The following is a 16753-nucleotide window of genomic DNA, read 5'->3' as shown; positions in this document are numbered from 1 at the left end:
TTGCCAACATGCATCTCCAGAGCTCCCAGGAATGCAGGGTCTTGCAGCAGCAACCTTGATCTCTTTAGCCAGAGAAAGTTTGGGGATTTATTACTCAGAGTCGACTGCGATTACTCCTCTGCATAATTGTAATCTTTCGCCAATGAAATCACAGCCAAAGTCCAGGGTGTTCAACTCTGCTGCTCTGGGAAGGGGGAACAGTGAAAGTAAATGCCCTTGTGCTGCAATGATTAGACGTAGAGGAAAATATGAGAACCCAGCAAGGCTGAAGGTATGATTCAACTGCATGCATTACTGGCAAAGGTACAGCTCAAATACAACCGAGCCAAAGGAGTACAAACAGTGCATATTAAGTGCAATTACAGTGCAAAGGAAAGTTTATGCGTGTAACTTCCTGCCTCTGAGAAGATATTAATGCACAAATCCCAGCAGGTCCGGACATGTGTGTGGAAAGGGTCAAAATAGATCTGCAAACCTCAGCAGTCAAACAGAGTAAATCCGCCTGACTCATAACACAGAGGGAACCACCCTGAGAAATGCAGAACTAATCCAGTGGAAGGCAGGAGCACATCTCGTGGGGCAGAGAAGCTGCCGTGAAGCTTGCCGTGGGCCCTGGGCTGAGCTAAAGTTCACAGGCCATCCTGGGCGTAGTCCACTCCCAGAGAGGAAAACAAGCTGAGCTAACGTTACAGATAGACCGTTGATCACTGTCTTCCATCACATTCCTGGGTCCGGGGTTCTTTATTCCGTGTTCTCGCACTCTAACTGCTCCCATTCACTCACCGACCAGTTAACTTTGTTTGCAGCTCATCCCCATGGTCACCGCAACAGTAACATTCCCCTTCTCCACACACTCTGCAGCCTGTTAGCGGGCAGTGCGGTGGGGCAGCGTTAGAGTTGCTGCCTTACAGCGCAAGTAGACCCGGATTTGATCCTGACTACGGGTGCTGTCTATATGGAGTACGTACGTTCTCCCCGTGACCTGCGTGGCTTTTTTCCTGGTGCTCCGGTTTCCTCCCACATCCCAAAGACGTACAGGTTTGTAGGTTAATTGGCTTTGGTAAAATTGTAAATTGTCCCTCGTGTGTAGATAGTGTTAGTGTATTGGGGTGAGTGATGACCGACCGGCATGGCCTCGAAAGACTGAAGAGCACCTTCCCCACTGCATCTCTCAAGTTTAAAGTCTAAAAGCGTTACAAGTGTTTTTCTCTCTCCTTTTCTGGCGAAAGGCCCAGATCCAGAAAGGTCGACTGTTTCTCTTCCAAGAAATATGCAATATGGTCTGTGGGTATTTCCACCATTTTCTGTTTTGGTTTTAGATTGCCAGCATCTGCAGTTTCATTTAAGTGTCACTATTCGACACTTCTAACCTGGTTCGTTGAGATTTAAGCCTAACTTCACCTTTCAATGATGGCTTCAAATCCATCGATTCCATTAAAATTAAGGAGCTGGTCATACTTGGCAACAGTCCTCTGCAGAAGAGAATTCCAAACGAGCAAAGAGGTCTTTTTCTCTTCACATCCCTACACATTGTGACCTTGACTTTCAGATTCCCCTGAGGAAACACCTTCTCCTCCTCCCCATTTTGGACCAAGGAATGGCAGATGGAATTGAACTTGAGAAGTGCGAGGGGTTTCATTTTGGTCTCCAAATCTGAGGAAGGACATTATTGACATAGAGGGAGTGCAGAGAAGGTTCACCAGACTGATTCCTGGGATGTCAGGACTGTCTTATGAAGAAAGACTGGATAGACTTGGTTTATACTCTCTAGAATTTAGGAGATTGAGAGGGGATCTTATAGAAACTTACAAAATTCTTAAGGGGTTGGACAGGCTAGATGCAGGAAGATTGCTCCCGATGTTGGGGAAGTCCAGGACAAGGGGTCACAGCTTAAGGATAAGGGGGAAATCCTTTAAAAACCGAGATGAGAAGAACTTTTTTCACACAGAGAGTGGTGAATCTCTGGAACTCTCTGCCACAGAGGGTAGTCGAGGCCAGTTCATTGGCTATATTTAAGAGGGAGTTAGATGTGGCCCTTGTGGCTAAGGGGATCAGAGGGTATGGAGAGAAGGCAGGTACGGGATACTGAGTTGGATGATCAGCCCTGATCATATTGAATGGCGGTGCAGGCTCGAAGGGCCGAATGGCCTACTCCTGCATCTAATTTCTATGTTTCTATATGTAAGGTTAACCAGGGCAGGAGTCACACAGTAAATAGCAGGGCTCTGGAGAGTGATGGAAACCTTATCCAGAGGTCACCCATGCATTTATCAGACACAACCAAATCTGCCCATGATCACGCACCAGCTGGATATCAAGGGCGTGGAATCCTCTTGGTTCAGTGTTGACACCCTACCTGTGAAGCAAGACGGAAGTGGTAATCTCCGGATTACTCCTAGTCCCACATGCCGGTGAACATGGAAATAGGCAGATAGGACAGATGAAGGCGAACTCCGGGGCTGATGCAGGGATTCCAAGTTTTTGATCATTGGGTTCTCTTCTGGGACAGCGGTTATGTGTATAAGAGAGACAGGTTGCATCTAAACTGGAGGGGACCCGTATCCTTGCAGGGAGGTTCGCTAGTGCTTCTCTAGAACGTTTAAATTAGAATGGTCAGTAGGATGGGAACCAAAGTCAGAAATTGGAAGGAGTGCTGAGAATGTAGAGGTTAAGAGTAGTACGCGTCAAAGTGAGAGGTGAAGGCAGACGGTGACACTGGTGGGCCGAGGTGTGTTCATATCAATGCAATGAATATTGCAGAGAAAGCAGGTGAACATAGTCTGAATGTGTAAGAAGGAACTGCAGATGCTAGTTTCAATCAAAGATCGACACAAAAACCTGCAGTAACTCAGCAGGACAGGCAGCATCTCTGGAGAGAAGGAATGGGTGACGTTTCGGGCCGAGACCTTTGTTCAGACCCTTCTCGACCCAAAACGTCACCCATTCCTTCTCTCCATAGATGCTGCCTGTCCCGCTGAGTTACTCCGGCATTTTGTGTCTATCTTCAGGTGAACTTGAGTCTGGAACAGTGCTTGGAACTATGATGTGTGGTTGGGGGGGTGGGACAACTGGCAGCTAAATGGTCCGGGGTTTCATCGTTTCACACATGATCGAGAGGGAGGCAACATATTTGGAGGAGTTACGCTACTAATTAAAGAGTGTGTCACGGCGGCTCTAAGAGGGGACATAATGGATGGTTTGTCCGCTGAGACGAAATGGGTAAAGCTTAGAAATAAGAAAGGCATAAGCACACTAATAAAATGCACTATAGCACCCCCAATAGCAAGCAAGAGATAGAGGAAATATATATGGAGGCAGATTTTGGTAAGCATGCACGTATAGCAGGTAGTGCAGAAAGCGAATGGCATGTTTGTCTTCATAACAAGAGTTGAGTATAGTACAGGTGCACAACCTTTTATCCGAAAGCCTTGCGACCAGACACTTCTCTGATTTCGGAATTTTTCGGATGTCGGAATGGAAGATTTTTAGCGTAGATTAGGTAGGTAGCGCGGGCGGCTTGGAAAGTCTGGAGCAGCTGCCTCCTCCCCGCAGACCGGGGAATCATTGTAAATCATTGCTTAAATGTTAGTCAGTTAGTTTGGAGAGATTTTATGTGGTGAAGGGGAGGGGGGGGGGGGGGGTGTGAAGGGGAAAGCTTTAATTCTTAGTCCCCTACCTGGTCGGAGAGGGGGGGAGCGGGCAATGCCTTTCCGGGTCGCCGTGCCATAAGCTCCGGAGCGCTGTGGCCGCCGACTCCCAACATCGTGGAGCTGGGGCTGCGGGCGTCCGGCCGAGAGCGGCGCCGGTTGGAGCTCGGACCCCGGCAAAATCGATCCCTGGCCCCGCAGCCCCAGCTCCGCGATGTTGGGAGTCGGTGGTGGCGCAGCGCTGGGATACCAGCGGGGAGCGGGCAATGCCTTTCCGGGCCGCCGTGCGGTAAGCTTCGGAGCGCTGTAGCCGCCGACTCCCAACATCGCGGAGCTGGGGCTGCGTGCGCCGGCCGTGGGCTGCACTGGATTTGGAGCGCCACGGAGCCAGGGATCAAGTATTAAAGCTCTGGAGAATTAAAGTTTCCCCCTTCACCCCCCACCCCCACATAAAAGCCCTCCAAACTAACTGACTAACATTTAAGCAATGATTTACAGATGTTTAAGTGTCTCCCCGGTCTCCGGGGAGGAGGCAGCCGCTACAGTAGTACAGACCTGGGTTGACCGTGGGCCGTTTCACGTCAGGTTTGGCGCCAAACGCAAGCTTTATTGTGCAGACGACATCCTGGAAAAAATGTCTGGGTTTCGGAGCTTTTCGGTTTACGGAATTTCGGATAAAAGGTTGTGCACCTGTAGCAAAGAGGCCCTAGTGAGACCACACCTGGAGTATTGTGTGCAGTTTTGGTCTCCAAATTTGAGGAAGGGCATTCTTGCTATTGAGGGAGTGCAGCGTAGATTCACCAGGTTAATTCCCGGGATGTCGGGACTGTCATATGTTGATAGAATAGAGTGGCTGAACTTGTATACTCTGGAATTTAGGATGAGAGGAGATCTTATTGAAACATAAGGTTATTAAGGGTTTGGACACGCTGGAGGCAGGAAACACGTACCCGATGTTGGGGGAGTCCAGAACCAGGGGCCACAGTTTAAGAATAAGGGGTAAGCCATTTAGAACGGAGATGAGGAAAAACTTTTTCACACAGAGAGTTGTGAGTCTGTGGAATTCTCTGCCTCAGAGGGTGGTGGAGGCTGGCTCTCTGGATGCTTTCAAGAGAGAGCTAGATAAGGCTCTTAAAGATACCGATCTCAAGGGATATAGGGAGAAGGCAGGAACGGAGTACTGATCGTGGATGATCAGCCATGATCACAGTGAATGGCGGTGCTGGCTCTAAGGGCCGAATGGCCTACTCCTGCACCTATTGTCTATTACAGAAAGATGCCAAAGCAACAGGGTGATCTTAGCGGGTGACTTTAACTACCCCAATATTGACTGGGGCTTGCTCAGTGCCCAAGACTTAGATGGGGCAGAATTTATGAGGTGTTTCCGAGAGGGTTTCCTGAAATACTATGTGTAGTCCAACCTGAGATGGGAACATACTGGACCCTATGCTGGGAAATGAGCCTGTCGACGTGACTGGTGTTTCCGTGCAAGAGCAGTTTGGAGATGGTGATCACAACTCTGATGATGTTATGATTGTTTTGAATACAGAGGAGACTGGAATTTGCAGGAAGGTGCTAAATTGGAGCAAGGCAAACTGCAACGATATTAGGCAGGAGCTCGAGAGGGTAGACTGGGAGGAATTGTTATCGGGCAAGTCTGCATCCGACATGTTGGAGTCTTTTAAAGGCCAGTTGATCAAAGATCAGAACCAGCATGTTCCAGTGCGAAGGAATAAGGACAGCCGAGAAAGGGAACTCGGATGACCAAAGGGGTTGTAAATTTGGTCAAAAAGAAAAAAAGAAGTGCATACAAGGGTTATGAACATGAAATCAGACAGGGCATTTGAGAAATTAACTCAAGCGGGCGAATGGAAGGGCCAAAGGGGGTAATGAAATGGCTTTGGCTTCAGATGAAAGAAAATACGAAAGAGTTTTATGCCTATTAAAAAACAAGGTAACCAGGGAGTAGGTAGGACCACTCAAGGATAAAGGATGGAATTTGTGCTTGGTGGCTGGAGGTGTATGCGAGGTACTAAATGAGTACTTTATCTGTTGAGATACTAAATGAGTACTTTATATCTGTTGAGGTACTAAATGAGTACTTTATCTGTTGAGGTACTAAATGAGTACTTTATACTGTTGAGGTACTAAATGAGTACTTTATCTGTTGAGGTACTAAATGAGTACTTGTATCTGTTGAGGTACTAAATATCTGTTGAGGTACTAAATGAGTACATATCTGTTGAGGTACTAAATGGAGTACTTTATATCTAAAGAGAAGGACATGGAAGACAGTGAGATCAGTGGCGAATACAAATATGCAAGGGCTGTTTGAGATTAAGAAGGAGGATCTATTGGAGTTCTTGAAGAGCATTAAGGTGGATAAATCCCTAGGACGTGATGGGATCTATCCCACGTTAATGCGTGAGGCAAGAGGGGAGATTGTGCGAGCCCTGACGAAGATCTTTGCATTTCTCTAGCCACCTAAGCCATCCTGGAGAACTGGAGAGTAGCTGACGTCGTTTGCTTATTTAAGGGAAGTAGTGGGAATCCAGGGAATTACAGGCTGGTGACCCTCACATCAGTGGTGGGGACCTTATTGGGGAGGATTCTTCACAGGATTTAATCCCATTTGGAAGAGTAAGGGTTACAAAGTGACTGTCAGCATGGCTTTGTGCACAGCAGGTTGGGTCTTACTAACTTGAAGACGTTTGTTTGAGGTTATGAAGGTGATCAATGAGGGGAAGATGGTGGACATTGTCTACATGGATTTTTGAAGGCTTTTGTTAAAGTCCCCCTCAGTGGGCTGATCCAGAAGATTAAGATGCATGGGATTAACGGTGACTTTGTCGGATGGCATACTGATGTAGGACAGACTGCTGTGGAAGGACAATATTCAGGCTGGAGATCTGTGAGTGGTGGAGTTCCGCAGGGATCTGTGCTGGGACCTCTGTAACATACTTGGATGAAAATCTAGATGGGTTGGTTAGTACGTTTGCCCATACGATACGATAAGATTTTATTTATGCCAGGAGGGAAATTGATCTGCCAACAGTCATAAAAACTCACAAAAGATACACGAAACATGAAATTAAAGTGACGAGTGGAAAGGATTGGGGATGTGCAAAGAGTCAGTCTACCCCACGACAGAAGGGGGAGGAGTTGTACAGTTTGATCGCCACAGGGAAGAAGGATCTCCTGTGGCATTCTGTACTGCATCTTGATGGAACCAGACTTTTGCTGAAGGTACTCCTCATGTTGACCAGGGTGTCATGGAGGGGGCGAGCTGTATTGTCCAGGATGCTCCGCAGTTATGACACCAAGATTGCTGAGGTCACGGACAGGCTGTCAAAATATACAATGGGATATAGATGATCTGCAGATGGTAGTTTAATCCAAGCAAGTGTGAGGTGGTGCACTTTGGAAGATCAAATGTAAGGAGAAAATGGACGATTAATGGCATGACACCTAACAGCATTGATATACAGGGAATCTCGGGAACCAAGTCGATAACTCCCTGGAAGTGGAAACAAGGGTAGATAGAGTGGCAAAGAAGGCATATGGTTTGCTTGCTTTCATAGCTTAGGGCATTTATAAGAGCCAGGGAGTTATGATTTATAGCTTTATAGATAAACCGGTGTGTGTCTCAGTTCAGCAACAATGCTTTGGAGGTGTGCCAACCTAGATAGCAGAATCAGTGGATATGGGGAGAAGGCAGGAACGGGGTACTGATTGGGGATGATCAGCCATGATCACATTGAATGGCGGTGCTGGCTCGAAGGGCCGAATGGCCTACTCCTGCACCTATTGTCTATTGGCTATTGATCAGAGGTTCACATGTGAAATAGCTGCATTAGTAGCAGCAGCAGGCCATCTGACCCAGGGATATGGGTCAAACGCAAGCAAATGGCACTAGTGTAGAGGGATATGAACCTGTTTCCGTGCCATATGACTATGTGGTCCTTCAAGCCTCATCTATCCCGAATAATACTGCAGCTGATCCTGCACTAATTAAATCTTATCTTGCAAATTATCTAATGCTTATGATCTTCAACAATTTAAATCATAAAGTTTATCTTCGGACACGCACTCCGGATCAAAGTGCATCATAGAACATCTGAAATTAAATATGGAGCATTGTACACAAAGAACTGATTAGCAAGTGGTTCTGATTTATTTTGGCACAAATCCCTACCATAAATGGATTGTCAACTATTTATAAATCAAGAGGCTGTAAATTATGGCACCTTAATCTCATCTCACCAGACACAACACAGGAGTATCTGTTCATCACACTCTTTAAAAGTTAAATAAAGGTCAAGGTCGGGAAGTGAACCAACATTTTTAATCGTGTAGGAAGAAACTGCAGATGCCGGTTTAAACCGAAGATAGATACAAAAAGTTGGAGTAACTCAGCGGGGCAGGCAGCATCTCTGGAGGGAAGGAATGGGTGGCGTTTCGGGTCGAGACCCTGCTTCAGTCCGAAGAAGGGTCTTGACCCGAACCGTCACCCATTACTTCTCTCCCGAGATGCTTCTTGTCCCGCTGAGTTACTCCAACTTTTTGTGTCTATCAACATTTTTAATTGATTGCCCCGCTTGCTCCTTCACTTTTCAACATAATTGTATAAGGGGTAAGAGTGTTGTAAAAACAAGCCTGAAGTCTTTGTGTCTCAATACAAAGAGCATTCGTAATAAGGTGGATGAGTTGAATGAGCAGATAGCTATTAATGATTATGATCTAGTTGGGATCACGGAGACATGGCTCCAGGGTGACCAAGGCTGGGAGCTGAACATCCAGGGATATTCAATATTCAGGAGGGACAGACAGAAAGGAAAAGGAGGCGGGGTAGCGTTGCTGGTTAGAGAGGAAATTAACGCAATAGAAAGGAAGGACATTAGCTTGGAGGATATGGAATCGATATGGGTAGAGCTGCGAAACACTAAGGGGCAGAAAACGCCAGTGGGAGTTGTGTACAGGCCACCTAACAGTAGTAGTGGAGTTGGGGATGGCATCAAACAGGAAATTAGAAATGCGTGCAACAAAGGTAAAACAGTTATACTGGGTGACTTCAATCTACATATAGATTGGGTGAATCAAATTGGCAAGGGTGCTGAGGAAGATGTTGGAATGTTTATTTTGGAGAATAAAATGATTAAAACATTTTTTCTTATTACTTTTTCTTAATCCCTTTTTTTCCCCATTTCCATTTCTTTACTTGATCTTACATTAACTTAAATGTTCACTTCCTGGTTGTGCCTATGCTTCAGAGAGGATACTACAATCAGCTTGATTTTTGATTGAAAGATACAGCATAGAAACAGGCCCTTTGGCCCCACCACATCAACCTGTGATCACCGATTCCCACTCGTTCAATGTCAACCCACTTTCATTTCCACTCCCGACACGCTAGCGGGAAATTTGTAGCAGACAATCAACTTACAAACCCGCACTTCTTTGGGGTGCGGGAGGAAAACCGGAGACATGGAGGAATCCCACACAGTTATATGGAGAATAGACAATAGACAATAGGTGCAGGAGTTGGCCATTTGGCCCTTCGAGCCAACGCCGCCATTCAATGTGATCATGGCTGATCATCCCCAATCAGTACCCCGTTCCTGCCTTCTCCCCATAGCCCCTGACTCCGCTATTTTTAAGAGCCTCTCTTGAATGTGCAAACTACACACAGACAGCATACGAGGTCAGGGTCGAACCTGCGTCTCTCGTGCCGTGAGATCGCAGTTCTACCAGCTGTGTCGCCCGGAAGCAAAGATTGAAGAGACACAATGGAGTTTGTCATATCCACACTGTGGTGGCTGCAGTGCAGAATCAAACAGTCCTTGATTACAACTTTAGGCTGATTCAAGCCCCGAGTTTGTAAAAGATGGATCCCAAAGGGGAGATGTGAGCCCAGATTAAATGCATGTTGAGAGGAAAAAGTCTTGTGTACCACTGCTGAGAAGATGATGCAGAGAAATTCACAAAAGTCCACAAAAGATTTGCAAATAACCAATGGGTATTATATTAGTTTTGGGTAATTCAGCCCTAAGTTGGAAACAACACAAAAAAAAAGATTTCAGAGGGCAAGTTAAGACAAAGACATACAAGATAGACACAAAAATGCTGGAGTAACTCAGTGGGATAGGCAGCAGCTCTGGAGAGAAGGAATGGGTGACGTTTCAGGTCGAGACCCAAAACATCACCCATTCCTTCTCTCCAGAGACGCTGCCTGTCCGGCTGAGTTACTCCAGTATTTTGTGTCTATCTTGAGTGTACACCAGCATCCGCAGTTCCTTCCTACACAAAGACATACAACACGGAAGTAAGTGAAAATCCAGCAATTCCATCCCAACCACCAAGCACATTTACAGTACATTGGTCCTAGTTTACCACCCTTTGCAATCCCATCACACTGCCCTCAAATTCAACCTCTACACACTCGGAACCATTACAGTGACCAATTAATCTACTAACAACCCACATCTTTTAGATACAGAGCACCTGGAGGAAACCCATGCAGTGCAGGGAGAACGTGCAAACTCCCTACAGACATCGAACCCGAGTCATTGGAGCACCTCCACTCAGTACACCTGGACCTACGTGATCTCACTAGAAGAGTGAGGCCCAGTGCAAATTGGAGGAACAGCACCATGGGCAGCTTACACCACATTGTTATTAATATTTACGTCTAACTTCAAGTAACTCTTGCTTTCCCTCTCTCTCTCCATCCCACCCCCATCTTAGGTAGACAAAAGTGCTGGAAAAACCCAGCGGGTGCGGCAGCATTTATGGAGCGAAGGAAATGGGCAACGTTTCGAGCCAAAACCCTTCCTCAGACTACCCTTGGTCTACTTTTGATTTTCCAGCATCTGCAGTTCCTTCTTAAGCACCTCCCCCATCTTAGATCACCGACTAGTTTTTTACTGTCCTCCAGATTAAATGTTACTGATTGTATGCCTTGTTCTCACCTTCCCCTCAGTCAACAATGATCCAGTCTACATTTTCCCTGATCTTCGTCCCCTTTCACGTCTCGTTTTCACACCTTCCCCATCGATGGCTCTATGTCCCCTTCTCCCCTGACTCTGTCTGAAGAAGGGTCTCAACCCGAAACGTCACCCATTCCTTCTCTCCAGAGATGCTGCCTGTCCCGCTGAGTTACTCCAGCATTTTGTGTCTTATCTTCTGGAACGATGAGACAACTGCTCTACCAGCTGCACCGCTGTGCCCCACCCTTTACCCTAGATATCTTGTTGAAAAAATAATAATGGCTTTCCCCACGGATTGTCTCTTTTAAACAACCATTCTTAAATACTCCAGATATACGGGGTGCAATTCCTGTACGCATCAGAGGGGCTTACTGGGCTGTTGATACTGTGCCAGAAAAAGACAGCTCAAGTTTGATATGTACATATATCAACTTGAAATGATGGACCTTAACTTTACGCGTTCAAGAGATAAGAATTTCTTAAGCAACACTTTATTCACACCATCTAAGGTCATGCTGAACAAATGTGGCTCTCCATCTCATGGCTCAACATAACAAGTTTGGATCAGAGTTACAATAGACCAGTGGTTCCCAACCTTTTTTTGGCCATGCCCCACCTAATCACCTCTAAAATCCTGATGCCCCCCATCCCTCTTGCTTTCCCTTGAGAGAAAACGGAGGAAATAGATATTATAAGGGTAACTTAGCAAAACCTCTTTGAATCGCATTTCTAAATCCAATTCAATAAATAAGGTTCTCCCATGACCTCGCGCGCTTCGTGCGACGTGCATGAAGAGCGATGGCGCGGTGATTATGTAATAACTGCACAATAAAGACCTTTTTACCCCCAAAAAATTATTTACTCAAAATAACATCTGAAACATAAACTACATATGTTTACCTGATGGAAAATCCCAAAAAATAAAAATCGAAAATTTGGACCCAGACCTCCTCAGTCGCACTCAATTGCCCCCCTTAAAAATCAAATTGCCCCCCTGTGGGGCGTACGCCCCACGTTGGGAACCACTGCAATAGACAATAAGTGCAGGAGTAGGCCATTCGGCCCCTCAAGCCAACACTGCCATTCAATGTGATCATGGCTGATCATCAGTTTCGATTGTACACCATTAATTACCATGGCAAACAGACTGGACCACACTGCAGTGCCGGGCACTTGTTGTCCTTTGACCATTCGTTTCTCAGTTAAAGTCCAGTTTGGTATGGTCAGGTGAAAGTCAGTCATGTTGCAAGGCGATTGTTGAGGATCTGGATTGAGAAGTTTAGTTTACTATCGTCACGTTTTCCGGGGTAAAGTGAAAAGTTTCAACTTAGATCCTCAACACAGAACTACCAACAATTTACGTCATTGTAAAAGCTCACTCAGCGAGTGGGCATCATAGTCCGGATACAAGAGACTGAAGATGATGGAAACTGGAGCAAAACATGAACTATGAGAGGAATTCAGGTGGCAAAGCAGCATGTAAGAGGCAGAGGGATAGTCGGCCTTTGGATTGAAACCTGGTATCTGGACTTGGGGCAAACAGCAGTGAAATTGAGTAAACTCTTTAAAGTAACACATTAGCATTCTTCCTGTAAATTCCCCATGGGAAATCTCCAATTAAACGCAGCTCAAAACATGGCCGTACCAAGGCCACAGGTGCATAAATACAAGTGAACATGGCTTGTATCCTTTTGCCTTCTCCTTCAATTAACATAGAAACAAATTCCTGCATTCCCAGTTAAAGTAAGTAGAACCATTGCTATCTGAAGTCCCGGTCAAAGAAATGCAAAAACAGAGCAAGAAATGTTATGAAATCCAAATCTCCAATTAAAACAGGTTCATATCCACGAATAAAGTCGGTGATGCAAGAATCCTGTTGGATTTCCGAGAGGCTATTTGATACTGGAATTGTTCAATGATTTGACCATTACAACACATATCTGGAGCTGAGTCATACAGATAAGGAGAAGCAAGAAACTGCAATTAGTATACTTGAAGTGCAGTTAAAATAGTCCAAGTCACTCAACAGGAGCTTAATTAACAAGTTTGAGACTGAAGAAGGGTCTCGACCTGAAACGTCACCTATTCATTCTCTCCAGAGATGCTGCCTGTCCCACTGAGTTACTCCAGCATTATGTGTATATCTAGTGTAATTAACAACTCTTATTTGTAGCATTTTCAGGTATCAAAGCTTATCTAAATGCTGCACAGAAGCATGACCAACAAAAATCAACACTGAAACTTTTAAGATAGATAAAAAATCTGGAGTAACTCAGTGGGTCAGACAGAATCTTTAGAGAAAAGGAATAGACCAAAGAAGGGTCTCAACCCAAAACATCACCTATGCCTTTTCTCCAGAGATGTTGCCTGTCCCGCTGAGTTACTCCAGCATTTTGTGTCTATCTGCAGTTTAAACAGCATCTGCAGTTCCTTCTTACACACAACCATTTAGTGCATTTTTTAAACTGCAGACCAAAACATGGTCGAAGGGAGCGGTATGAAGAGACCAGGAGAGTTTTGGGGGGTCAGAGGGAGAATTTGTCACTCATCGGATGAAAGAAGTCACAAAGTGATGAATATTTAAAATCTGGATGTTCCAAACTCCAGGACTGGGGGGGGGTGATATCTCTAGAGGATTACGGGGTGGAGAACATTTTAAAGATAGGGAGTAACAAGACCATGAAGGGATTGGAAAATAGAGGTGGGTGGCAGCACGAGTCATCAAGCACAGAAGTGAGGGCCAGTTGACACAAAGCACGATTTGATACGGAGCATTAGCAGTTTCAGATGGCCATTCACTTGCAGAGGGAATGTCGGCCAGGAACGCATTAGAATCATCCGGTATCAAGATAATAAAGACATACTGTCAATAAGAGTTTCAGTAATATAAGCTTAGCCAGGGAGTGCTACAGGGCAGCATGGTAGAGTTGCTGCCTTCAAGAGCCAGTGGCGCAGGTTCGATCCTGACTGCGGGTGCTGTCTGTATGGAGTTTGTACATTCTCCCCGTGACCTGCGTTGCTTTTCTCTGGGATCTCTGGTGTTATCCCACACTCCAAAGACATACAGGTTTGTAGGTTAATTGGCTTGGGTGTGTATTCTTGGTATGTGTAAATTGTCCTTAGCGTGTGTAGGATAGTGTTAGCGTGTGGGACTGGCTGGTCAGCGTGGACTCAGTGGGTCGAAGGGCCTGTTCCCGTGCTGTATCTCTAAAAAACTAAACTAAACTAAAAAAGATGGAAATGGCCTTAAATGAGGCTTGAAACTCAACTGTTGATTAAATGCTACATTGGATACAATTTTTTGCAGTAACACCACAGACTTAAGGGGCCAAATGCTTTGCTTCTACTGTGTGCAGTTCTTCTTACTCTCCAGGTTATTAGCTGTTGTTTGTAGGAACTAACTGCAGATCGAAGTTTAAATCGAAGGTAGACACAAAAATGCTGGAGTAACTCAGCGGAACAGGCAGCATCTCTGGAGAGAAGGAATGGGTGACATTTCGGGTCGAGACCCTTCTTCAGACTGGTGTTAGTATTAGTTGTTGTTCACCTGTTTGAAAAATGCTAGGGGGATATAATTATTATTTTTTTATTGAAATTACTTATTAATGAAAATGCATTGTCACATATGTTCGCCCAATTTTGTCCTTGACCCTAACCCTAACCCATGAACCTTTTTGAGAAACTTAGTTACTCACTTCAAATAAGCACACTCTAGGAAAATACCCAGCTGCAGAAGGGTGTTCCTTTTGATACTTGAAATGAAATGAAAATACTCACTGAGTTTGATTACTACAAAATGGTTCATCATCACCATCTTCGCACGAGCCGTAAACTGCAAAGACAAAATGCAATCAGGATAGTTATTCCCAAGAGTCAAATAAGAGCCATCACATAATCTATTGGGTACTAGGATAAGACATTATATAATATAAATTAAATCAAGGACCGGTAGCACATTAACATATCGTTAACACAGGGTGACACAGTGGCGCAGCTGGTAGAAAGGGATCAGGGGTTATGGAGAGAAGGCAGGGATGGGATACCGAGTTGGATGATCAGCCATGATCATATTGAATGGTCGAATGGCCTACTCCTGCACCTATTTTCTATGTCTCTATGTTTCCCTGAAGACAGGGAATAGATACGGTTTAAGAAGGAACTGCAGATGCTGGAAAATCAAAGGTACACATAAATGCTGGAGAAACTCAGCGGGTGCGGTAGCATCTATGGAGCGAAGGAAATAGGCAACGTTTCGAGCCGAAACATTGCCCATTTCCTTCACTCCATAGATGCTGCTGCACCCGCTGAGTTTCTCCAGCATTTTTGTGTACCTGGGGAATATATATTTCCTGCTATCTTCCACATTTTACCAGATTCCACATTAGCAGATTAATTTAAACCCTGGATTAGTATTTAGATGATTGTCCTTACAACATCTCTTCACTACTCCTAAGTGACTTGGGAAATTGACTTGTTTCAAACAACTTTCACTGTCTCAGATGGAACTGCAGATGCTGGTTTAAACCGAAGGTAGACACGAAAAGTTGGAGTAACTCAGGGGGACAGGCAGCATCTCTGGAGGAAAGGAATAGGCAAGGTTTGGTCTCGACCCGAAAAAGTCACCTATTCCTTTTCTCCTGAGATGCTGTCGGACCCGCTGAGTTACTTCAGCTTTGTGTGTCCAACTTTCATTGTGTTTTCCAATGTAAAGCTGTGAGGTCTTACTCCACACATTTGCTGCCCAGTTTCCGACATAAAAATACGACCCTTCATTAAGTTGGTTTTCAAAGCACATTAAGGTTATTAATTTTTGAGAAAAATTTGCATTATTCTTGAGCATCTGAATAATGACAGAACACAAGATAGGAGAAGAAGTTGATTAGCTTATAATTTTGTTACGTGTATCCAGGTAGTGAAAAGCTTTTGTTGTTGCGTGCTATCCACTCAGAAAAAGGGCTATACTTAATTACAATCAAGCCGTCCACAGCGTATAGATGCAGGATAACGGGAATAACGTTTAGTGCAAGATAAAGTCCATTGAAGATAGTTTGAAGTTCTCCAATGAAGTCAGGACCACTCTCTAGCTGGCGAGAGGACAGTTCAGTTGCCGTTGGGAATAGCAATGTCCACACTTGTCAAATGGATGGGAACCCTGTCTGATGGTCACTGGCCTGGAAACTCACCTGAGCTCCCCGCCCCAGCCCAGCCTCGCTCACCAACCATGGCACTAACCAACACTCAAAGTCTATTGATCTCAACTGGTTGAGCTGCACATTCAGGTAGGCCCTCAAACAGAAAGAGAAAATGATGGCAATGCATAGCAGGTCAGGCAGCACCTGTGGAGAAACAGATTTAACGTTTCATTTCCCTCCACTTCTCCCCCTTCTTTGCGGCTTTAAACATTGTTAATTCATAACATTTCCTACCACTGGTAAAAAGGTTATCGATTCAAAATGCGAACTGTATCCCTCTCCACAGATGCTGCCTGACATGATGAGTATTTCCAACGTGTCTTGTTGTTTTTTTTAATAAAAAGGGTTTCCAGCATTGGTGTGTTTATATGTTGGGCTGTTTATGTCATTAAATTGTTGGGAGAATCAAATCCAAACAAGTCAAGGAGCTCTGGCTGGCTTTTGCTTTAATAAGTGGGCAAACTCCCATTTTGCAGTAAATTCTATTTGAGTATTTTTTACAATACTAGAGAGATTTTGAGGAACAGGATTATTCCGTTTTTTACATCAATGCAGTTTTTAACAAAAAACTACCCATCATGTGAAAGCTTACAAATAACAGATATAAATTAGATAACTTCAAGACCGAAAGTCAAAAACTTTTTTAATGACAAGACAAATCTTCATCGTTTTACCACCAATTTGGAAAACAAAAATGTGACATTAAAAACTCTGCCACATTTAGTCATGAATATATAATTCATAAATAAACCACGTATACGTTTTGATAATGATCTAGGGAAATATCTTCAATACCAGGAGAAAATACAGTAACATCTCTGGTATTCCGCCTCGCAAAGATCCCGTAATGGCCGTTGTGCTTGGTGTCCATTGTCACAACGACTGTTATCAGGGTCGGCACCTCCGTAAGTTAAATCACGGAGACTCC

The 16753-nt window shown here is 44.8% G+C and overlaps 1 protein-coding gene across 2 annotated transcripts in view; it reads right to left on the bottom strand.

Annotated features, from left to right (window-relative positions):
• shisa10.1 (shisa family member 10, tandem duplicate 1) overlaps positions 1-16753 on the bottom strand; it is a 150243-nt gene that overhangs the window by 74082 nt on the left and 59408 nt on the right. For both annotated transcript variants that reach the window (XM_055648242.1, XM_055648241.1), the window contains exon 2: positions 14411-14465. In XM_055648242.1, coding sequence (XP_055504217.1) covers positions 14411-14465 — 55 coding nt within the window. The remainder of the gene's footprint in view (positions 1-14410; positions 14466-16753) is intronic.

Source organism: Leucoraja erinacea, chromosome 16 (genome assembly GCF_028641065.1).
Source record: "Leucoraja erinacea ecotype New England chromosome 16, Leri_hhj_1, whole genome shotgun sequence".
Lineage (NCBI taxonomy): Eukaryota > Metazoa > Chordata > Chondrichthyes > Rajiformes > Rajidae > Leucoraja > Leucoraja erinaceus.
Note: the sequence above shows the minus strand (reverse complement) of the source record. Positions and strands in the feature narration are given on the sequence as shown.